The 22,527-nt window shown below is 49.0% G+C and overlaps 6 protein-coding genes across 6 annotated transcripts; 3 read left to right on the forward strand and 3 right to left on the reverse strand.

Moving 5' to 3' along the window:
- Positions 1–1,487: 1,487 nt before the first annotated feature.
- On the forward strand, positions 1,488–2,294 carry LACBIDRAFT_296536 (uncharacterized protein; the record flags this gene model as incomplete). Its single annotated transcript, XM_001880210.1, has 2 exons — positions 1,488–1,698; positions 1,750–2,294. 2 exons carry the CDS (start codon positions 1,488–1,490, stop codon positions 2,292–2,294), a joined length of 756 nt encoding a protein of 251 aa, XP_001880245.1.
- Positions 2,295–7,879: 5,585 nt separating this feature from the next.
- On the reverse strand, positions 7,880–8,356 carry LACBIDRAFT_249103 (uncharacterized protein; the record flags this gene model as incomplete). The annotated part of the gene is made up of 3 exons (XM_001880455.1): positions 7,880–7,917; positions 7,973–8,105; positions 8,159–8,356. Coding segments are annotated over 3 exons (369 nt in total), but the record flags the coding sequence as incomplete, so codon positions are not given.
- A 293-nt stretch (positions 8,357–8,649) lies between these two features.
- Positions 8,650–9,905, forward strand: LACBIDRAFT_249166 (uncharacterized protein; the record flags this gene model as incomplete). The annotated part of the gene is made up of 4 exons (XM_001880211.1): positions 8,650–9,060; positions 9,118–9,183; positions 9,420–9,556; positions 9,635–9,905. 4 exons carry the CDS (start codon positions 8,650–8,652, stop codon positions 9,903–9,905), a joined length of 885 nt encoding a protein of 294 aa, XP_001880246.1.
- Positions 9,906–10,405: 500 nt separating this feature from the next.
- LACBIDRAFT_296539 (uncharacterized protein) lies at positions 10,406–11,674 on the reverse strand (the record flags this gene model as incomplete). Its single annotated transcript, XM_001880456.1, has 4 exons — positions 10,406–10,753; positions 10,803–10,923; positions 10,979–11,397; positions 11,450–11,674. 4 exons carry the CDS (start codon positions 11,672–11,674, stop codon positions 10,406–10,408), a joined length of 1,113 nt encoding a protein of 370 aa, XP_001880491.1.
- A 22-nt stretch (positions 11,675–11,696) lies between these two features.
- Positions 11,697–13,656, forward strand: LACBIDRAFT_184661 (uncharacterized protein; the record flags this gene model as incomplete). Its single annotated transcript, XM_001880212.1, has 4 exons — positions 11,697–11,894; positions 11,943–11,993; positions 12,047–12,107; positions 12,156–13,656. Exons 1-4 carry the CDS (start codon positions 11,714–11,716, stop codon positions 13,654–13,656), a joined length of 1,794 nt encoding a protein of 597 aa, XP_001880247.1. The 5' UTR covers positions 11,697–11,713.
- Positions 13,657–15,415: 1,759 nt separating this feature from the next.
- LACBIDRAFT_296541 (uncharacterized protein) lies at positions 15,416–16,721 on the reverse strand. The gene is made up of 4 exons (XM_001880457.1): positions 16,299–16,721; positions 15,904–16,235; positions 15,786–15,844; positions 15,416–15,724 (listed from the first exon to the last, which is right to left on the reverse strand). Exons 1-4 carry the CDS (start codon positions 16,709–16,711, stop codon positions 15,497–15,499), a joined length of 1,032 nt encoding a protein of 343 aa, XP_001880492.1. The 5' UTR covers positions 16,712–16,721; the 3' UTR covers positions 15,416–15,496.
- Positions 16,722–22,527: the final 5,806 nt, after the last annotated feature.

Raw genomic sequence — 22,527 nt, forward strand, 5'->3', positions numbered from 1 at the left:
AGATCCAGAATGAATCTCTGTTGGCCTAACGAAGCTCGTCACGAGTTCAGCCTGGTCATGCAGCGGCACACAGCCCAGATTAACTTTGTGAAGAAATACAATCTGGATCTGGAAAACAGACTGAGGGTTGACGTTGATGGGCCCGCTGGTTTCCGGGACTACTTACCTCGACCCGGCTTCCGAGCTTTGAGAACATGAAAAGGTTGGGAAGGGCCTTCCTGCATGTATCGATGGCGACGAGATCCCTCCGGAGAGTAAGAGCAAACCGACTAACCAGTCAAAATCCATTCATCTTGCGAAAAAACTCAGGAGGTATCGGGCTTCAATTGAAAGCCCTCTCGAGCAGCACATCAACCACCAAAATCCTCTGAGTGTTGTAACAGGTTGTAACTTTTTCGACGAGAGACATGAGAGCTAGAGCCTGGAAGCACGGAACTGTGGCTGTCCCCAGGTACACGGATTTACCTGCGATTGGATCCCAACACGCCTTTTGGTATTCATAATTCTTGATAAGGAAATCAGGGTCTAATGCAGACCAATCCGATCGAGAAGAACAAAGGTAAGCAACGCCAAAGATTGGCCAAAGACGCATCCAACTCCTGCTTATTAAGCGAAACCGACCCTACCGAATTGACAATCTATCTCTCGAAATCATTTTCAAATCTAAGAAGTTTTCTCGCACTATGGAAATGCGGGATCTGGCGCTTTCGTCTTAGAACATACCCTTGACAATGAAGTCAAATTTGTTTGTAAAGTTGCCGGGAGGTCCATGCTCCAGCCTCGTTCTCCAGCTTTGTTTTTGCAGCAATATAAATGGAGGCTGTTCGCGTGCCAAAGGAAATGTGCCTTCCCACATTCAGCGCCCGATCGACACACCCTTTTATATTGGATGACTTGTCCCTGTCCTCCCTCACGTTCCTTGATAAGCCCAGCCACCTCCACCTTTCTTTTTTCGTTCCGGAATCCCCCAACTTCACTCGTTCTCCTTCGATCCTCTCTCCGACGCGTCATTTGGAAGCATGCCCGTGGTGAAAGCACCTTTGCTGAGCCTTGGTACGTTCATCCTGTGTCATGCCCAATGCTAGCAGTCTGAGAATAGCTGTTTTTTTCTTTCGATTACAGGTCTCAAGGGCTTTAGCCCATATTCCATGAACTTGCCCATAGGCCTTGACGATAGAGGACCCGCTCTCAAGATCTTTTCCTCGTACGCGGACGGACTGCACACGAGTCCGGACGAGTTTTACGACGGTATGTACCCCTGGGTCACACTTTCTTCGCGAACTTAGTCGTACTTAGACCAACAGATCTCAATGTCGCATTGGATGAACTCAAGCTATCTCCTTTCAGATCTTGAATCCTATGATCCAGGTTAAATCCATTCTCTTGTGAGCTACGCAACAAATAACTTACTTGCCGAATGTCAGTGCCCCAATGTAATCCGACGTCGCTACCACCACCACATTTGATATGTGAAGATAATTATTCCTATGGTTTGTTATATCTCTGCATTGCCAAACCGGTATTTACGGTTCCCAGATGATACGCTCGACAGCAACCTGTGTTCTTGGTCATATGATGGAGCTTCTTCATCTTCCACCACCTTTCCTTCTCGTCCCGAAGCAAGGTTGATTCCCAATTCACTATCACCGTCACCGTCGATATCAATTATAAGTAGCTCGCCACGGTCTGAACAGAGTGGTGAGCTCTCTACAATTTTATACCAGAACTTCGCAAACCCCTAGACAATAGCTCTGTCCTCACCACCGGCGCTCAACGAATTCTCAAACGTTTTCGATTTTGATTTCGGCACCTCGTTACCCAATGAATACCCCACAACCTCGTCATGGGCGTCAATACATCCCGGAAGCCCTGCAGCAACTTCCGCAACATCTTGCTCTCCTTCACCTTCGCACTCCAGCCTGGATGCTGCAGATGCGAAATCTGCCACCTCACGGGACTCGTCGCCAACGCAGAGTGAAAGCGATCCACATCACCAACGTCGCCGTTTCCCATGTTTAATTCTCGGATGCGCTCGCCGTTTCACGAGTCAGTACACGCTCAAGGTTCACATGGAGGCGCACAAGCCCAAACCACGTGTCTCCTTCCCCTGCACCCTGGGATGCTCCGAGCGGTTCTCACGACAGCACGATCGTCTCCGACACGAGGTGGCGAAGCATGGAAAAGTCTGTGAATTCTCCTGTGAAGACTGTGGACGTTTTTTCTCAACGAAAAAAACTCTGGGGAATCACAAATGCCCTGTCGCTCAAGGCGGTACAAGATGGGTTACTAGTTGAACACTATGTCGAACAAGCACCTCTTTCTCTCATTTTTTTCTGGGTTTACGGACTTACATAGTAGTATTATTGGCATTCTTTTTTGGCAACATACCAGCCCCACAAACTTTTGGACATTTCGGACACGCTAGTAAACTAAAGTGGACTTTCGCCGCATTCTGGAGGACTTTACAGTACAGACATTCAGCTCAGTGAAAATGAGTAAAACTACATGTGTATAATACCTGTACCTTCCGATCCTTACCCGCTTACAAGTAGTACCTCTCGAGTACTGAGTACTTCGTAGTTTAAACACAACAAACTTTGTTTGTCAGAGGATTTCCTGTGTGACCAACTTTCCACAATAAACAAGTTTCCACTGGCAACTCCCCTGGTGGTTCCAAAAGTAAATTCAGCAAACATCGAATAAAGCCGCCCAAACCACATACCCCAGATCGGGGTTACTCCTACCTTTCAAGCACATGAGAAAAGCTCACGTTGGGTAAATCCCGGACAAAATTCGACTATTCAACAGCCGGGCAATATATCCCAGCCAACCTCAGGGGCTCTTTGACAGGCTCTTCATCCCTTTGTAGCAGGTTAGGACAGGGAAACGTCACTGTACGACACATGAAAGCTACACTCGCATTAACTTTTCCACGTCTAGATCTGAGAGCGCTCTACTAGGACTACCTTATCGTAACACTTGAAGCACAGCAGCCCCTGCCACGTAGTCTTCTATGTCTGCATTTCGCACCGCCTCCGACCGGAGTCCCGTCGACGTGCTCCCGCCCAGGCTGTCCGAAGCTGCCGATGGCAAAAGGGAAAGAGGAATATACCCGATGAGAATGAGAAGAAAATCCTTGTCAATGGTCATTGTACTCTCACCAAGTCGGAAATTATGGGTATGGCTAGCTTCTTTTGAGTCATAATCGCCTGTGACTCCTCTCAGCTGCCGGTGAATTTCAGGTATCGTTATCCGCAATGAAGCCGTTTCAAGGGGGTGGTGGACATATGTTCGAAGGCAAAGCTGTTCCAGCGGTCCAACAGAGTCCCATCCCAGTGGTCTTGAATTGGAAGGGGCTGTCAAGAAGTCAACCAACTGTCCAATAAGTACTTCCATTGTGCATTGCTGGCAGTAAAAATACAAAGGCCTATGAGATGTGGCAGCGATCCTCAGAAAGTCGGAGATTACGGTGATCCCCTTGGAGTGGATGAACATATATATTTCGTGCGAAAAGCATTTGAAGTTACAGAGTTCAATCGCCCACTTTCGCAAAACATTCGAAATTAATGGGTTGATGAAGTCGGCCCAACCCATAGGGTATTGAATTATTCATTCCTTTAACATCGTCAGTAACACAAGTTCCTGGATTGGTGAAAATGAACAGCTAATTCCTCACCGGGTCAGAAATTACGGCTTTATACGCTCGCCAATCCGAAAGTTATGACTTCTCCGCGCCAGATGTTTTTTTTTCCCCCCATATTTGCAACGAGTCCAAGACGAAGACGTGCCATTGCCCGTGAAAAGAAAACACCCCGAGCGGCGCGGTCCAAAGGCCCAGTCTTGGGAGTGTTATCCATTAAGCGGTGTCAAAAAAAAAGCCAACGTCACATCCAGTTTCAGCACTTTTAAACCGGCTCTGTGCTTTCAGCAATAAAAACACTCAAGTTCTATCCTGCGCAGGACTCAGCAAAACATCTTTGATCGTTGCACTCTCTCCCGTTTCAGGGATCATTGATTACGACAAGTTGGTGCTTGTCAATGATTACGACCCCCTCGTAAGATTTCAATAAAGCCCAAGGACACGCACAAAGATTCAACGTACGAGGAGCGAGCGCGGTTTCAGTACAAAAAGACCCAGCAGTTAAGGAGTCCCAGAATTTCAGCGCCCAGTCCTGGGAAACACAACGGACGCAACTCACGGAACCACCCGTTCCGTTCAATCCAAGTACAATAACCTTGCTACGCCCAGACAAAGTTCCCATCCTGCGAGGACAATCAACCTCATATCCTCATTCATTAACGTAATCTCACCAAACACGGAATCACCGTAAACCTTCACGCTTTCTGCAATGAGGACCGTTTCCAGGGGCCAGCTTCAAGAAGTTAACCACAGATCGCACAATCTTCGAGAAGCTCGAGACCGTGGCGGGCGCGAATCTCGGATCTGAAATGCCCGCGCGTCTATGTCATAAAATACAATGATCTTTAGCAAAATCCTTATACGCGGCCGTTGTGCATGTGCTCTCCCGCGTCGGTGATTATGAACGGAATGACCCATAAGCTTGTGACTCATCCGCCAGTGTTTTTTTTTGCTATCTGCACGAGGACAGATCAGAGGCAACGGAGCGAGCGCGGGCGTTAAGGACTCGACCCAACAAGTGGGGCCAGGGGCCTTTGTTATGGACCCCCAGGCAACTGAATTCCAGGTTCTTGAGCGGTGATTACTTCTGTCAGAAGCTAGCATTGTGATTGGGGGGGATGTCGATCACTGCGATACACTCGGTAAATGAAATGAGAGTTTTGGACAAGATGACTCGAAACTGAATCTTCTCGTTAGATAGTAAGTTAGTATGTATCTCAAGTGGCCGAAAAGATCGTACATGGTCCGCGCTCCATTCAACGCCTCGCTTCGGATCTACAACCAACCCGAAGCCCAGTTTTGCAGTGGGAAACATCCGTTCCTAGTAGAGGCACCAGGGCGTCAAAAAGTCGTGTCAACGGGATCACACGTCCAGGACTGACAACATGTTCAAGTCGAACACAAGGTGTCCCCGGAATGCATTCCATACTTTCGTCGGTCAGTAGCCGCTGGCACGTCCGAGTGTGAGTGTTATTTACACCCAGATTCCTCGACAAAGCAAAAGCGCACATCCACTGCTCTACCACCGTGACGTTCAACGAGGCTAGGCAAGCAAGAATGCGGTCCACAGTCGGCGGGAGGCAGGAGCCCGGGGAGGGATGGGGATCATGAGAATCAACAAGTGTAAACAATACTGACACACGTCCAAAGCTCAACACAAGGTGTAAATACATTCCATCCTGTTGTCGGTTAGTAGTCGCACGTCCGAGTATGAGTGTCATACACCCAGATTCCTCGATGTAGTCACAGCAGAAGCGCACATGCACAGCACCACCTTGACGGTTAAGTTCAACGAAGCCAGGTAAGCAAGAATGCGGTCCACAGCCTGAGGCAGGCGCCTAGGGGGGGGGGGGGGGGGGAAGATCAAGAGAATCAATCACACCCCACCCGGAGGCTTGAAGTTGACGTACAAAGTCTCCTGCGCATCCCTGCCTGGTGTGAATCAACAAGCGAATCCGTGTCCAAGGTTGGGACGCAGACACAACGTGAAGAGCGCCCCAGCGACATTTAGTATTCTATAAACCATCCTGCCCTCAAGGAATAGGTTCCAAACTTTTGTCGGCAGTAGCCGCTGGAACGTCCGAGTGTGAATGTCATTTACCGCCAGATTCCTTGTTGTAGCAGAAGCGCACATCCAGTGCACCACCGCCGTGACGTCCGATGAGGCCAGGTAAGCAAGAATGCAACCTACAGCCGAAGGAAGAGATATCAAGAGAATCACAGGGTCGGAGGCTTGAAGTTGACGTAAAAGGTCCAACTCACAGCTGGCACGCTGGTCCGTTCACATGAAGGAGAACCTTTATTATAGCATCGTCAGCTGCACTTCATAAATTACACATACATCTCGTATGCAAAAGCTTCGGTGAATCCTGCTTCTACATTTTGTCCAAAATGGACACCATTCCACCTCATGACGACGACGAAGAACTCGAAGCCGGCGCCCCCTCCGCATTAGGCTCGACCTTTTCAATGATATTATTATTCTCCAACAACGTCTCCAGTTCACCTGACTGATGCACTATTTTCCGACATAAGCAAAGGGGAGAAAAGACGAGGAGAAGGGGGGGGGGGGGGAGAACTCACTCCCAAGAAGAATATCGCAACCGCCCACAAACTCCCCATTCACATAAATCTGCGGAATCGTCGGCCATTCCCTGTTTACCAAAACGTCATCAGCTTTAAAACCACCCAGCAAAGAAAGAACGGGAAACGCACGAAAACTCCTTAATCCCATTCCTCAACTCCTGATCCACAAGCACATTAAACGTGGTCATCTTTTCCTCGGGCACATTATGCAGATCCAGAACCTGCACCACGGCTCTTGAGAAACCACACTGAGGCTCTGCGGGGGTTCCTTTCATGAATAGCACCACAGGGCTTGAGGTGACTGCTTTTTGGATTAGGGAGCGGGTTTCTTGGGTTAGTAGTCTGCGTGTGGGAGAAGAGAAGAAAGAGGAGGAAGAGCGGAGGAGGTTTGCCTGGATTTTTGTTAGCTTTTTCTTCTGTGTGGGTTGTAGAAGAAGTGAACTTACGGATGAACGGAGGGCTGGTCTGAACATGGCAAAGTATTTGGTTGTGGATGAATTCGGCGCTGGATGAGTAAAATGACGGGTGATTACGTTATCACTTCCGGTACCTTCACGCATGACCTTGATATTACTTTTGTATATACTGTACTAATCCAATCAATTCGTCGCACCAGGTGACCTGTGACCCACGCGACGAAATTTTGGTTTCGTCGCGTCACCGGGGAAGGTGTGACTGCCGGAAATTTTCGTCAAAATGTCGGAGTAGCCCTCTGTCCTTAGATAATTTAAAATAGTTCAGAGAACTTTGCTAGAGAGACTTAGAGGGCGAAAAAATCGATTTCTAATGAAAAAAGACCCCAATTTTGTTCCTTTTCTGACTGACCTGGTGGTTTCGTCGCTGGCTCCTGTGACCTGTGACCGCTTAGAATTTCGTCGATTTCGGACCGCCTGTGACGCGTGACCGACGAATTGATTGGATTAGTACAGTACACACAAGGGGCAAACCACATTCATCGCCCGGTGAAGAGGTAATAAAAAGGAGATAATTATGTTAAATATTCAATCTCACATTAGTGTCAAAAATGTTCAAATGAAAAAGATTCATTGTTATCTCAACTTTGCAGCCACAAAAAGGTGATGATGTGTATGTCAAATATTTATTGGTAGTTTGTTAGTGCAGGAATGACTGAGAAATGAAAGAAATCTTGTCAGGAAAGGAAGATAAAGAAAGACCCTGTTTTACATTTGCAACAATGATGAGGCAACTATTTAATGTCATTGAAAGATCTTTCTGGCCTGAGGGAACAGAAACAAAGAATTAAAATTATCTCTTGGGGTTCCTTTGTTTAAGAGGGTTAAATTTAATTTCCTTGATTGCTTTTTACAGTGCCAAGAAAGACCTTTCAATGACATTAAATAGTTGCTTCACCATTGTTGCCCAGGTAAAACAGGGTCTTTCTTTATCTTCATTTTCTGGCAAGAATTTCTTTTGTTTCTCAGTCATTCCTGCTCTAACAAACTACCAATAAATATTTTACATACATGATATGACCTTTTTGTGGCTGTAAAGTTGAATGAACAATGAATCTTTTCTATTTGGACATTTTTACCACTAATGTGGAATTGACTATTTAACATAATTATCTCCCTTTTATTACCTCTTCGCCAGGCGACGAATGCGGTTTGCCCCTTGTGACAATCATTCTACGAATTACGCGCCCCATACTTTAGCAATGAGCTCCGTCAAGCCTGTACATTCCATGTCAGCAACGAAAGATGGAGCGAACGAGGCGTGGATACTGACCAACATCATTCGTATTAAACTGATACACCCCAACGAGCGTAGCGACAGTCGCAGTCCTAAGCCCCCACGTCGCCACAGGGCCCAAAACGGGGAACTTGCGCGGGTGCACGTAATCAGCTACGATTTGTCCAAACTACACCATATCAAAATCAAAATCAGTCACAGGGGCAGGGGACGGGGGCTTACACCAAGATGACTATGCATAACCAGCCCCACGCCCAACAACGCATCCACAACGGGGTACGCTGTGGCGCTGGTGACGAAGGCTGCGCCTGTTAGGGGGACGAGGCCCGCTGAGAGGATACGCTCGAATGCCCAGTGGTAGGAGCCGTGGGTGCGTGAAGGGGTAGGGAAGCTCGTTGGGTCGTTTACTGTTCCTTTTAAAATCGCTGTTGACGTGGGTTAGCGGATGCTCTATATAGAGAAGAGTAGAGAGACGTACGGCCACCAGGGACGTAGGTGGGTTGGTAAGTTGAAGAAGCGGTGTATCGTGCTGTTCGTGTGTCATTAGAGCGAGTCAAATGAATGGCAGCCGGGAACGTTACCTCCCAAGATGGAACGACGAGCAATAGAGCGAGCGAGCAACGACGAGGACATTGTTACGGTCGACGTTTAGGAGTGACCGGTCAATCCCGACACAATGTCGATGCGAGCACGTGTTTCAGTTCCTAACCACAATGATCGACCTCGTCGGTGGGCCATTCGCCGTTATCGAAAGTGACCCAGGTAATGTCATCCAATCTCTCGAAATACAACTCAATAACGAAATACCAGGCGTATTCACATCCCTCACCCGACGTTTGGGCATACGTGGTCTAGAGCTCATCGAGCTCTACGACATCGAACCATGGGCAACAGACCACCTCTCCCCCCGAGGCCTCATCTTCTGCTTCATGTGGCGTAAAGACGCCCACCGTCCAACTGACTTTAACGATCCCGCTGCAGACAGAGTCTGGTTCGCCAATCAGCTGAGCGACGACGCGTGTGCAACTCATGCTATTCTGAACGTCGTTTTGAATTGCCCCGGCGTGGAGTTGGGTGAGGAGTTGAGGATGTTTAAGGAGGAGACGGAGAGGATGTCGCCTGTTGTACGTTCCCTCTCTTTCTCATATTAGACTTTAAGTACTTACTTATGTATGGCGTAGATAAGAGGTTTGGCGATAACAAACTCTCCAACCATCCGACAAGCACACAACTCACTAGCACGGTCCGTCCTTCCTTCCCCCCTTGTTGTCTGCTCATCAAGTACTCACTTTACAATAGACCAGCCGACATCCGGGGAGCCCTAAACTCACTAACAACCACCTCCCTCCTCGCCCAACGCGCCAAACTCAAATCAAAATCAAAATCAACATCAACAGACCAACCACCCCCAGCCAAACGCGCCAAAACCAACGGTACCCCCTCAAAAGCCAAACCAAGACCCAATGCTCAATCCAAAGGAAAGGAAAAAGCCAAAGCCAAAGGAGACGAAGAAGAAGAAGAAGGAGCAGAAGAAACGTATCACTTCATAGGCTACGTCCCAGCATTCGGTAAAGTCTGGGAACTCGACGGGTTAAAATCCGGGCCATTAGAAGTCGGGGAGTTGCCTCTATCCCACCATCCACCACCTCAACCTTCCTCCTCATCTCAACCTAATCCTCAACCTAAACCACCCCAAAGCCCCACATCCGAATGGATGTCAACAGTCCGCCCCGCCCTCCGGCTCAAAATGTCCAAATACGGCGCCTCACCCACCGACTCGGGGTCCAACATCCGTTTTAGCCTCTTAGCGATCGTGGATGGGGGGTATGAAGGTGCGAGTGATGAGTTTGAGCTTGGGAAAAGGGAGAGGGTTGCGTTGGAACGGCGGTTGGATGCGTGTCAAGAGGGGGAGGGGTGGAGGGGGATGGTTTGTCTTTTCCTTCTTTCCTTTTTTTTGGAGGGGTGCTAAGGTGTTATTTGCAGGTAGACCCGACGCTTTTATCATCCGCACCGACCATCTTTTCCTCCCCCCTCCCACTAGACGGCGGGCTGGTGTACGCACCAGATTTTGGCGCCCGTAAACAACAGCGCAACATCGAGATCCTCCAGATGTCCAAAGAGGAGTTAGTGAGAGCTTGGGAGGAATGTGTGAGGAGTGGTATGAGAGCCAAGGTGGGTCTTGAGGATGAGATTGGGAAGGGTGTTAGGGCGAATGTGAGTTCTTTTTGTTTTTCCGCTGGAGAGGGTTTTTGTTCCTTTCTTGGTCTCCTTTGTCCTTCAAGAGGAAGCTGATGTCTGCATTTGACAGACCGACCATGTGAAGAGGACGTTTGACTACGAGCCGTTCTTTAAAGAGTTTATGAAGAGGGCTTGGGAGGAGGGTGTGCTTGATGGGTTGAAGTAGACTATTCCGATTCCATGTGGACATTAGGTAGTACACTGTATATACACATCTTGGTTCATATCACATCATATCATATCATTATAATAACACCCCCTCAAATAAAACAACGTCCCATGATTCTCCCTTCCCCCTCTCTCCCCTCCCTCTCCCCCAACTCCACCCACCCCATCCCGCCAGCGCCAAACGCTCACCCTCTTCCACGCATTCCCATTCGGCCGTTGGACCTTCTCAATCCTCCCATCCATATCTAACAACCCCGTTTCGAGCATCGTGGGGCTCGTAATTGTCATTGACCTAGTCGGCGGTTCTGGGTCGCTTGGGTGCGTGGATAGTAAGGGGGGAGGGAGGGATTTGGTGGTGCTTGGGGAGGCGAGGACGGTTAGTGCGTGTGAGGATGGGTGGATCGATTGGACCTAAAAAAAGGGGTTAGTATGGGGAGTTGGCAAAGGGATAGGGACTCACGATAACGTCTTTCTCGATGAGGAGTTGGTGCGTTGAGAAATGGCGAGAGTAGGCTATTACGTCGCCTACGCGGATGACGCCGTTTTTCGCGAGTGTTATCAGTTTGATTTCTGCTGCTCCTCTACAGTCAAAATCAGAGTCTCTCTTTAGTCAGGAAAGAAAGGAAGCGAACGTACCCAGCACGAGCACCCGACTCTGGCTCATTCGCAAGGGCAGTAACCGGTGTTTCAGGATGATCCTTCTCCCAGACCTCATCCTTCCACGGCGCAGCCAAGCTCCCATCCCTAATGCCCTCCAAGAACACCCTCACTTTCTCAGAGTGTGCATCTGAAAGCCAGTTACTGTATAGATGGTCTTGGAATGTATGTGCTGCTGCTAGGAAGTGCGGGTCGTTGAATATCGACGGGTTTAGTTCGCCAAGGGGCGTAGACGGGGAGTCGACGTCCATTGCACTACTGGCGTTGGCATTGAATGCGGGGTGGTCTGGTCCTAATGATTCTTGGTACGCCGTAAACGCTGTTGGTGGTAAGAGGGCCCGCAGTGCTGTTTGGGACTCTGGAGAGAGGAGGGACCATGTTGAGAGGTTTATAATGTCCTATAGAACATTTAGCACCAAGCTCAAAATTGAATGTTGGTAGCACACATACCGAGATATTCGTGGTCGTAAGCAGACTTTTCGGACTCTGCAACAGCACACGTAAACTCTCCTTAGGATCAACAACCTCCACCGCCTTTCTCTTGACGCGTTTAGTAGGTGTGCTGAGCTCCAGAGGCGTTTTAGCAGGCGTCCTCGTCGATCGTCGTGGTCGTTCCATGATATTTGGAACACGTGACGCAGGGATGGGAGTTTCAAAATTTTCGACTTTTCCCATAAACTTCGTTTTCTTTACTACCATCACTCACTACTCAAAATGCATCGTCTGTCGACCACTTCATCCAGGTCTCTCCGCCGTGCAGCTGCAAAAGCAGCCAAGCCCACGTTGGCTCGTGGTGCGCACAAGGAGATCAAGTTCTCGAACGAGGGCAGAGCTAGCATTCTCAAGGGTGTCGACGTCCTTGCCAATGCCGTCAGCGTCACCCTTGGTCCAAAGGGTACGCTCAATACCCACTGTTACTTGCCCTTGCTGAACTCTTCTTTAGGTCGCAACGTCATCATCGAACAGTCGTTTGGTGGTCCCAAAATCACAAAAGGTAAGAACTTGCCGTGACACGTCATCTCTTCCTCACTCACTCATGTCTCTCAGATGGTGTTACTGTCGCAAAATCTATCACTTTAAAAGACAAGTTTGAGAACCTTGGTGCTCGGTAACTACCCCTTCCCCTCGTCCTCTTCTTTTCTCACATTCCCTCCAGCCTTGTCCAAGACGTTGCACAAAAGACAAACGAAATCGCAGGTGATGGAACAACAACCGCCACCGTCCTCGCTCGCGCCATCTACTCCGAGGGCGTCAAGAACGTCGCGGCAGGCTGCAACCCCATGGACCTCCGCCGCGGTTCCCAAGCAGCCGTCGACCGCGTCGTCGAGTTCCTCTCCGCCAACACAAAGACCATCACCACCACCGCAGAGATTGCTCAAGTCGCCACCATCTCCGCAAATGGCGACACCCACGTCGGCAACCTCATTGCGCAGGCCATGGAAAAAGTCGGCAAGGAAGGTGTCATCACCGTCAAAGAGGGCCGCACAATCGAGGACGAGATCGAAATCACCGAAGGCATGCGCTTCGACCGCGGTTTCATCTCCCCCTACTTTGTCACGGACGTTAAATCGCAAAAAGTCGAGTTTGAGAAACCGTACATCCTCCTGAGCGAGAAGAAGATTTCCTTGCTCCAGGATATCCTCCCCTCACTCGAAGCAGCAGCCCAAGCCCGTCGTCCGCTCGTCATCATCGCAGAGGACATTGACGGTGAAGCGCTAGCAGCGTGTATCCTCAACAAGCTCCGTGGCCAACTCCAAGTCGCGGCCGTCAAAGCACCCGGGTTCGGAGACAACCGCAAGTCTATCCTCGGAGACCTCGCCATCCTCACGGGGGGCACCGTCTTCACCGACGAGCTCGACATTAAACTCGAGCGCGCGACCGTCGACCTGCTCGGCTCCACCGGCTCCATCAGCATCACGAAAGAGGACACCATCGTCCTCAACGGCGAAGGATCAAAAGATGCCATCCAGGCCCGCTGCGAACAGATCCGCGCACTCGTTGCGGACCCTACCACGTCTGACTTTGACAGGAGCAAGCTCCAAGAACGGCTGGCCAAGCTCAGCGGCGGAGTAGCCGTCATCAAAGTCGGTGGATCCTCCGAAGTCGAAGTAGGCGAGAAGAAGGACAGGTACGACGACGCGCTCAACGCTACCCGTGCCGCTGTAGAGGAAGGTATTCTTCCAGGCGGAGGCGTAGCCCTCCTCAAAGCCTCCCTCCAGCTCGCTACGAGTTCTCCAGCAGCTGGGTCGACGAGTTCCCCCGTCTCACCCGACGCCAAACCCATCTCGACAATCAACTTTGATCAAGAATTGGGCGTGGCGATTATTAGAAGGGCATTGACCAACCCCGCACGAACGATACTGACCAACGCCGGTGAAGAATCTAGCGTTATCGTTGGTACGCTTCTGAAAACCTACGGGGGAGCGGACAAGTTTGCGTGGGGGTACGATGCTGCGAAGGGGGAATATGTGGATATGATCAAGGCGGGGATTGTGGATCCTTTGAAGGTTGTTAGGACGGCGCTTGTGGATGCGAGTGGGGTCGCGAGTTTGTTGACGACGAGTGAGGTGTGTGTTGTTGAGAGTGAGGAGGAGAAGGCGCCCGGTGGTGGCATGGGTGGTGGCATGGGGGGGATGGGAGGGATGGGAGGGTTTTAAAGACGTGGTTTGAGTAGTTTGTTTTCATTGACGTGACGCATATCCATGACTCCCCCACCTGTCCACTCTTTATTCTTAGTACCACTATTACATATTTACAGCTCACATAGTATTTACAACCCAACCACCACTCAGCATTTGTACATCATTCTCTTTGAACCATGGTCAATTATGAAAAGTGCGGCCTGTTTGGAATTCGTTTACAAGCGGTGCCCGGCAGCTCAAGCCAACGAAGCGTAGTTCCGTCACCTAAAACACGTCCATTCATGGCGCCGATTGGAGGTTCCTATCTAAAGTTGACATTCCACAGGCCCCGCGGTCAAGAAGGATTTTCAAAATGAACCTTGCAATAAACGCCCGTGCCTCTAGAATAAAGGTGAGTCGCCCAAGCAGCCCCCCCCGTCCTCTAACTTGTACGACAATGGTTCAAGGTAATTTTGTAGGTGATGACTATTTCATCGATTTGCGGTCCGAGTCCTGGGTCGCGTTCCACCATGGGCCATCTTTGGTGCATCATCGCTGCGTGTCTTCCTTCGCTCCATGTACCGTTCTTGGATCAGAAGGAAATTTTCTAATACTCGTTTCTGGACGACTCGTTATTGGTGTCCACAACTCAACTCTCTATCCGGTGCAACTGTTGAACTAGCTGCGCGGGTCCAAGCTTTGGACTACGCCAATGCCAGTTCTCCGCTCGATCAACTCTTTGACTACTAACTACGTTCCAGATGACGCGTCGGAGCAGTGGATTTTTGTGTGTCAGGAATGGAACAACACATGGCAGGGGCGCTGCTCATACCACCTCTACCCCGCCGTCCCTCCATGTTCACTCCACCAACTCCAACCGAGCCTTACAAGACGAAATCTCCTTGTTGGCCACAGTCCTTCCTCAATGGGCCACCGATGACCCGACCTGTCAAGGAAGGGGCTATAGTGGATAACATCAACTCTCATGTTTTTGGTTCGGTACAAGATGCTGGCGGTTTTCGCGACTTGACATCAACTAACACCTCTCTGGCCAACGTCTTGCTTTGGGGTTAACATCATCTGGAGCGTTCCAAGAAACATCCAATAAACGGACCAACGGGGTACTACGACAACGCTGTTATGGATGTTGCAGAAGTAAGGCCCAACGAAAATCCCGTCTATATTTCTGAACAAACTTTTAAGATGTATAAACGGTCTGTGGTGGAAGCGTCCATCATTGCTGAACAACCAGTTGTTCAACCCAAGGCAAAGTAAATGCTGCGGTACTGGCAGGCTTTCATTGGGCTTTCATGACTGTCAAAGATGCACAATACCCCCACCCCAAACAACGCACCCTCACCGTTTCTCAGCCTGTTGTACAAATTCGCCTTTCAGTCCTCGTCGTAACGATCGGGATGATGCTCTTGGCAATCTGCGTCGCGTTGTCGATGATGTCTTGGGATGGGTATACTCGTTTTTTGCGCATTCCTGCCCCGCAGCTAAACTCGTTTTAGCAGCTTGCGAGCATCGTCGGATGGTGGTTGGCTGGAGCTCATCAATTCCTGCCGTTTCACACGCCGTTTTTGCAGCTCAACACCGAGATATGGGATTGGTTGTATCTCACACAGCGGATGGGAGGCCGCTGGTGCGGATCTTATCGCCTGGAAAAGGCTCTGGTAGCGGAGAAATGGAAGAAGAGCTTTCATCCCCTATACATGCACGGTCACCTTGATCTAGTCAATGAGCCACAATATTTATCAAAATACACGAACTATGTACTGCCAGTGGGTAAACGGCTCTCGTAAAGTTAATAAATTAGATAACAAGATGTCAATGTCCGGTTGTCCATGAAGTTCTGCTTGTATCAAAAAAATAATTAATCGAGCTCGATGTTCTTGCTCCAGCCATGCAACCAGGTGTGTTTATAAGCAAAATGGCTCACTATCAATGACTTCGTCCCCTCGCGTTTTCGAAGCATTTCTTTCGCTATTTTTATGCAATCTGCCAAGCGAGCATTATTTCCAATGGCTGCCTCACTGAGGACATCAGTGTGAAGCTCAATGTTTACCAGGTCTTTCAAAGAAGATAACAGAAGAAGAGCCGCCTAAACAATAAGCAAATCACGAATCAGATGAGCTCTAGGGCGCCAAAGAGAAAATACCAACAGGAGTGATAGATCGAGAGAACCTGGCGCCCCGAAGGTTAGGCGCGGCCTTCACGATTCCTGTTAGACAACGATCAATTGTATCCGTACAATCAAAGCATCGCAAAAAAACGACAAACGTTTCATCATCTTTTCATCTGGCTGAAAGCCCTCGATGACTTCAACTTCCCTGCATTCCTTGGCCATCGCGCTTACAAGCGTGCTTCCATCACCCAAGTTACAGATTACCCTTCGCACTTCTGGACAGCTTCTCAAAACACTATGAGCATCGTTTGGTACAACCGCCGTTCGCACACTCGGAAACGTTCGGCCTTCAAAAGCCGATTTAAGGCTACTAGTCATCTCGATATGGTCGAAAATAATCGACAGGGTGTGTAGGTTGGGCAGAGCCCGAAGACAACTAACAAAGGCGGGCAGGACTTTTGCCGTTGACAGTCTGACTCTTACGCATCTGTTGATTCAAGAATTAACGTTAAATCGTAAATGACTTAATGAATGAAATACAGGCACGCACTGGACATAAGCAGCGTGTTGAGGGCTTCGAACAAGGCCTTTGCTTTTCCTCTCCAATGACCTGGCGAGCCAAAGATTCCACACAGGTTCCCGGGATCGGACGGGGTAGACCTCGAGGCACTCCCAAAGCAGAGGTAGAAGAATCAATCTCCACCGTCGGCACGTCTGGGAGAGAGCTCTGAGGAGGTCGGTGCGCTCAAAACAAAAAACGGGTGGGGCGCTGCGGATATCTATACCGTAGCGAGGAAGCCCAACCGGCGCATGAGGAAAGTATGATAGAATTTCCAGAAAGAGTTCCACAGGCAGCTCTACGGCGTTTGATGTGCGATTGGGCAGGGAGACGACATCTCTCGTCGAGGGTGTCGTGCCGACTACAGACTCCAGTTTAGCGCGTTTTGCACGGCGGGGTGGCATTATGGAGAGGCGAATACGATGGTTCCTGCTGGACGAAACTAAACAATAGTTAGATGGAAACAATCTCTTTTATAACGGCGTCGGCGCCAAGTCGGCGCGCTTGAAGAAGTTTCCTTCCAAAAAAAGTTATCTGCGGGAGTGAGAAGATCTGACAAGATTCGACTTACTTGTTTACGACTCGGAAGAGTGTTTACACAACGTTTTTGAAATTTGGCCTCGTACTAATCTTCAAAGGTGCCACGCTTATGCAGACGGCGAGGGATGCCTGACGAAGAAAAGGGAATTTCGGAAGGAGAAGACTACGTACCATGCTGTAACTTTTTTTAAATTGCTGAATAACTCGGGTTACTTTGTTGTTGAATTTGAGAAGCCATTTTGATAAAGTAGAGGAGTGGTCAATTTGAAGAATCCTGATCTATGTACATATGCGTGATTTTGGTACGACAGGAGCCATTCCATTTGCTTTACTTTGCCAGAATTTTACTGCGACACGCTGACACAACGATCACCTCGCTTTAGCTAGGTCTCCCAGGTTCATATTTCTAAGCAAACCAAACATGTCACTCCTCCGCAAACATGGCGCAAATAATAGGACTCTCTGGATGTCATATTGTTCAATGTTGGAACAAACATATCACTCTTTCGCAAACATGGCGCAAATAATAGGACGTTCTGGAGGTCATATTGTTCAGGATTGGAACAAACACATCACTCTTTCGTAAACGTGGCGCAAATAACAGGACGTCAGATTGGAGGAAACCTATCACTCTTCGGCAAACGGCGCAGATAATAGTACTTGTCATATAAAACATCTCGCTCTTCCGCACATTTCTTATACTATATACAAGACTATAACTGTACTGCTCGTCCAAGATGTAATTATTCGTTTGCTTCAAGATATTTGCTTGCATGTACCCCGCTCTATGTCTCCCAGCCCCTATGCTCCGGCACCTCACTCTGCACAGGTACAGCACATCTCCGCATCCGCCCTCATCTCGACCCGTTCCTCGCTGTACCTCATCAACGCTTTCACTATCATCGCAAAATAAACAATGTCAAATATCCGTCGTTGTTGTTGTGGGGGGAGGAATAAAGGGGAATGCAGACAAGCGGACCCACAGACTCCGTATCTTGGTCGAGTATGGTAATATTATATTGGGAATCTAGATGCAGTCTGCTTGGCTAGTTCCTCTAACCTCGCATCTTCCATCCGAAGTTGCTCTGACGGATGGTTGGTAAACAACTCGTCGTCGAAGTCTCTCAGCAGCCTGATGTTATCCCTTCCCCGGCTCCTCGACAACGCGACATATGCGCTGAAAGGCGACAGTCCGCCTTTAGGTGGCGGCGCAAGATCCACATATATTGCTAACAACGTTTGACCTTGAGATTTGAAATCCGTAAAGGCGTATGCAGGTGTCATTGCCAACTGTCTCCCGTAAATGACTTCCCGTTTTCGTCTGTCATCCCGAATGATTTGTCAGAAGGTGTAATGGGGAGGACGCCGTCTTTCAACCCTTGAAAGTGATGTTTTACTTCTGCGTCCGGCTTGAATAAAACTAGAGCTGGGGGGTATTTCAAATGATATGAACCATCTTCCTCAGGATCGCCGAGTACTTCTCTTGAGTCGAGAATTATATCGTCTATAGTTCCTCTCGTCCCATTGGCTAGCTCTTTGTCTGTGGCCAAGTTAAGGATCACCATGGCCTTCATTCCTACAGACAATGTCACCCTATCTGCAAGGTGTGCTGTCTGTTCGATTCTCATGCCTGCGACCATCACCCTCTCTTTCATTGACAATTTCCCGCGTTGCCTTCCTATTGTGTCTTCCGCGGGAGAAATGTATAATCTGTTGCCGGACTGGGCGGCGTGTTTGTAGAGTGCAGCCTTGTTCCACCTTTTGCGTACGGCATGGCGTGGAGTGATCAGCACGGCGTCCTTCCATGGCTCCTTTGACATGTCTGGCAGGACGCTATCTTTTCTCGTGACAATCAACTTCCTTATTTCCTGCATATCTTTCTCTTCACACTCTCCGACTCGCAGTCTATCCAATATTCCTCTCCACACTGGATCTCTCACCCTATTTTGTTCTTTAAGAATTACGACGGTGGTGAACTGGAGAAAGAGTGCTCTTCCCATTGTTCCTCGTACTGTTTCGTCGAGGTGGTTGTACAATGCCCCAGGTGTATTTCCTACTGGAGGAAATTGATGAAAGTCACCGAACAAAAGAACATTCATGCCTCCAAATGCTTGTGTGGGATGGCCCATTCCGTTCACGCTCTTCACGTAACTGACAACCTCTGACAGGCACGTAAACAGCCCTTTCGTCATCATGGAACATTCATCCATTATGAGTGTTCGTGTTGGCACTATGTTGGTATTTCTTCGCTTTATTGTTTCCTTCGTCGCTTTATCCAGCCATCCTTCCGATTTAGGTGTTGGTACACGTATCGCCGCCCATGTATGCACAGTCTTGCCCCCTATCAGACTCGCGGCTACCCCTGATGTTGCCGTCCTAGCCAGTAGCTCAGTTGCTCCGTGTTCGTCAAAAGTGGCTGATATGGCACTTATGAGCAATGATTTTCCGGTGCCTCCCTGTCCGAGTACCAGCATGAGCAGCTGCTCTGGTTGCTGACCATTCAGATATGCTATAAGGTTGTTTTCCACAATGTCGTGGGCGCGCCTTTGTTCTGTATTCAATATTGCGAGCTCTGGACGTGTCGAACGATGCCTGGGTCTGTCCGCTGGCTGACGTATTACTGCCGGCTCAGCGTCTACTATTCGCAGAGTTGGAGGTGGCTGCCAAACTTCTGGTATTGCGGCTATCAAAGGTGTCTCTTCAGCTGCCTTTTCAAGCTCTTTAGACCATGATGCGAAGATGGACATGTCGGCCTCGTTAGCTCTGTTTACGGGAGGTTTGAATGCGCTCTCTATCGGATCATCGCTGAAAAGGCCGGAGTCCATGGCTGCTCTCATAGCAGCATCTCCGTACAGATATAACTGTTCTGATTCTCTCGCGGACCTTGCATGTTCGACGTCCCACTCTGTAAATGTCCTATACGCCTCCACGTCTACCCTTTCTTGTGCATCTTGAGACGTTATTTGTCGCATCGTCAACAGGCCACCATGTGCCTGTCTGGGATCACGAGACCTTGCCGTCGCGCCGTCCGAACACTCGTGGTAGTATTGAATGTTCAACATCATATCTTTTTGCTTCGAGGAGGCCGATAGTTTGAAGACGTCGAATGCTTCTTTCCATGAAGACGACTGTGATTTGATGTCACTTATGCTGTGCCACGGTGATAATAGTGCAAGCATGCTGGCGTAGTAAAAGTCTTCTTCGTCTGGTCGATCGTTCCGAGGAAACCATTGCCCTATAAATTGTGGCACAGTCTCGTGACCTCCACCACGCAGTATTCTGCATCCGCGCCCTTTGCCGGAGCCTTCTCTGTACGGAAATCTTTGATGTGGTCTAGGACCCCTTCTCATTCTAGTAGGCTCTTCCTCGTTGTTGTCGTTTCCTTCGTTTACAGGCAGACCGTCGTATGTATTGAGAAAGAGGTCCAGAAAGGAATAGCCTTCTAGACCGTCTCCTCTGTACATGTAGTCCCTTACTTGGTCCTTCTTGGTGAGGATTCCATCAACGTTCTCTATACGAACTAACTCGTCGTTATTGGCTTCATCATCGTTTGTTTCTCTGCCCTGCGACGTTTGGTTGAACAAATGAGCATGGATACGGTGAGTAACTGAATACACTCACGTTGGAACTTCCTTCTGTTGTGGTTGATGGGCCGTGTATGCTTGCTTCAGCAGGACTTGCGACCTAGTTCTTTGGTCAACGTAATTTATGTTTTGTGGTCTTTTTCCACTCACTTCAATGCCAACAGAGTTTGTCGACGACTCAGTAACTTCTAAGTTGTGCTCCCTCTGTTTCGAACAGTGTGTATCAGCATTACGAAAGTCTTATTGGTATTGAGCCTCACCTCTGATGGATCAGAATCGTCTTGACGGGTATCGTGTCTAGATAGAGCTGTTAGATAGACAAAGTAACGCCATGAGGGGGCGAACCTCTTCTTTCTGAGTTCTGGGTAAGCCTTCATCAGACTTATGACCACACTGTCCCAATATATCGTTGCAAAATTATGGGAGATGTAGCGGTCTCCCCACCCCATTATGTAACTCACAACTTCAGGAGCACTAAACTCCTGTTCACGGCTCAAAGCGTTTGCGCACCGTTGAAGCAGCCTCTTGTTCCTGTCTGTATTGTTTTGCCTTAGGCGTTCCTGTTTATTGTGCAAGACAAGCCTAGTTGCTAATAAAGCGGATGCATTGCTTGAACGTGCCTGCTTTTTTGTCGCATACGTTGTGATATACCATGTTATGTCCTTGGTTTCGGGCGCGTTCGTAATCAATTTGACATCGTGGTTTGATCGTATGGCCTGCAACATCACTGGGTTCCAGTTGTTCAAATATCCACAGTACCGTTTTGGCCCCCAAGCTCCTGAAGGTTCAATCCATTCCCGACTGGACATCGCAAACGGGGCGCGTCTCTTGCACATGAGCCTGTTTCCCACCATACGCTGGCAAGAATATGGTTGGCAATCGTGAAGTTGAACTGCTCGCGCTAATGCAATCTCTCTCTCCTTGTATTTGGTATGAAAATCGGGATCTTCAGGGTCGATCGGTCGGGAATATGCGATGTCGGGTGTTCTAGGTATTGCTTTCACCTCCTCATGATTCTTCTCCTCTATGTCAGCATGGATAGTGGCCCTGATGAATTCGCATACCTTGTCGCGGAAAGCTGGCGACGACAGAAGGCTTTTCATCGTTTGTGAGGTGGGCGCTCCATGTAGCCATAGGATTATGTGCAGATGCAACGTGCCCCTCCCCTGTGCCTCAACAGTACCAATGTATCCCTTTACTTCTCCCAGAATGCCGACTTTCCTGCTGACTTCTCTGCCTCTTTTCGATCCAGAAATCCCAAATAGCTCTTCTAGTATGATTTTGACCATGAAATGAAAAAACCTAGAGGCCGCATAAGGATCTTTTGCTATAGTAGCACACCGCGCCGTGTTATCGGGTCCTATTGCAGCGTTGAAATTGTCGAGGTCAATGTCAACACCAGCCATCACCTGGGCTATCGGATCCTGAGTATCGCTAGGGTTTATGGTGACCCATAGCGTTGGTGGGTTGAACATGACAGTCATCCCCCATATTTTGGAACGTATAGTACGACGCGATTCATCTGTGCCTTGTACCTTTGCACGAACAGCGGTCAGCTGTGTTCGAAGAGCTTGAACTGCAGGGTTGCTGAAAGGTGCGCGTCTGGTTTCTTCCTGACTGGCTTTAACCAAGTCGTTAGGCTTTAGCGAACGGATTGCTGTTTCGTGGCGATGATATACAGAACTCTTCATCTGCAACACGGATGAACGACAAATACTGCGCTTTTGCATGACGCCAAATATCTGAAAGACGAAATTCAGGTCGGTACGAAAGCGTTTGTCCCAATATTGCATGCTCCATCTCGAATGTGCTTCATAAGAAACGTCCCTCCCTCGAGCAACTTCAAAACCTCCTTTTCCGTACGGAAACAATACTGGAAAAGATCCAAGTAGATGATTGGGGTTGCTGGGACCACCGTCCGTGCGCAATCCAGATTCGTCGAGTCTTGCGTATTCATTGATAAACGCGCTACTTCTTCTGATGAAAAAATTGGGTGTTGTCGACGAATCTGAGGCGTTTGACAGAGCGTGGGCGAGTAGATCGTTATCCGTAATGTTTGATCCACTGACATCGATGACACCGGTCGATTGCAGAGG

Source organism: Laccaria bicolor, genomic scaffold (assembly GCF_000143565.1).
Source record: "Laccaria bicolor S238N-H82 LACBIscaffold_10 genomic scaffold, whole genome shotgun sequence".
In the NCBI taxonomy this organism is placed as follows: domain Eukaryota; kingdom Fungi; phylum Basidiomycota; class Agaricomycetes; order Agaricales; family Hydnangiaceae; genus Laccaria; species Laccaria bicolor.

What these genes read in the sequence shown, in the direction of transcription:
- LACBIDRAFT_296541 (XM_001880457.1), bottom strand. Translation starts at nt 16,711, where the DNA reads ATGCCACCCCGCCGTGCAAAACGCGCTAAACTGGAGTCTGTAGTCGGC. An exon ending in CAACACGCTGCTTATGTCCA is followed by an intron (nt 16,236 to 16,298) that starts GTGCGTGCCTGT and finishes TTGAATCAACAG; the next exon opens with ATGCGTAAGAGTCAGACTGT. An exon ending in TCTCTCGATCTATCACTCCT is followed by an intron (nt 15,725 to 15,785) that starts GTTGGTATTTTC and finishes CTTATTGTTTAG; the next exon opens with GCGGCTCTTCTTCTGTTATC.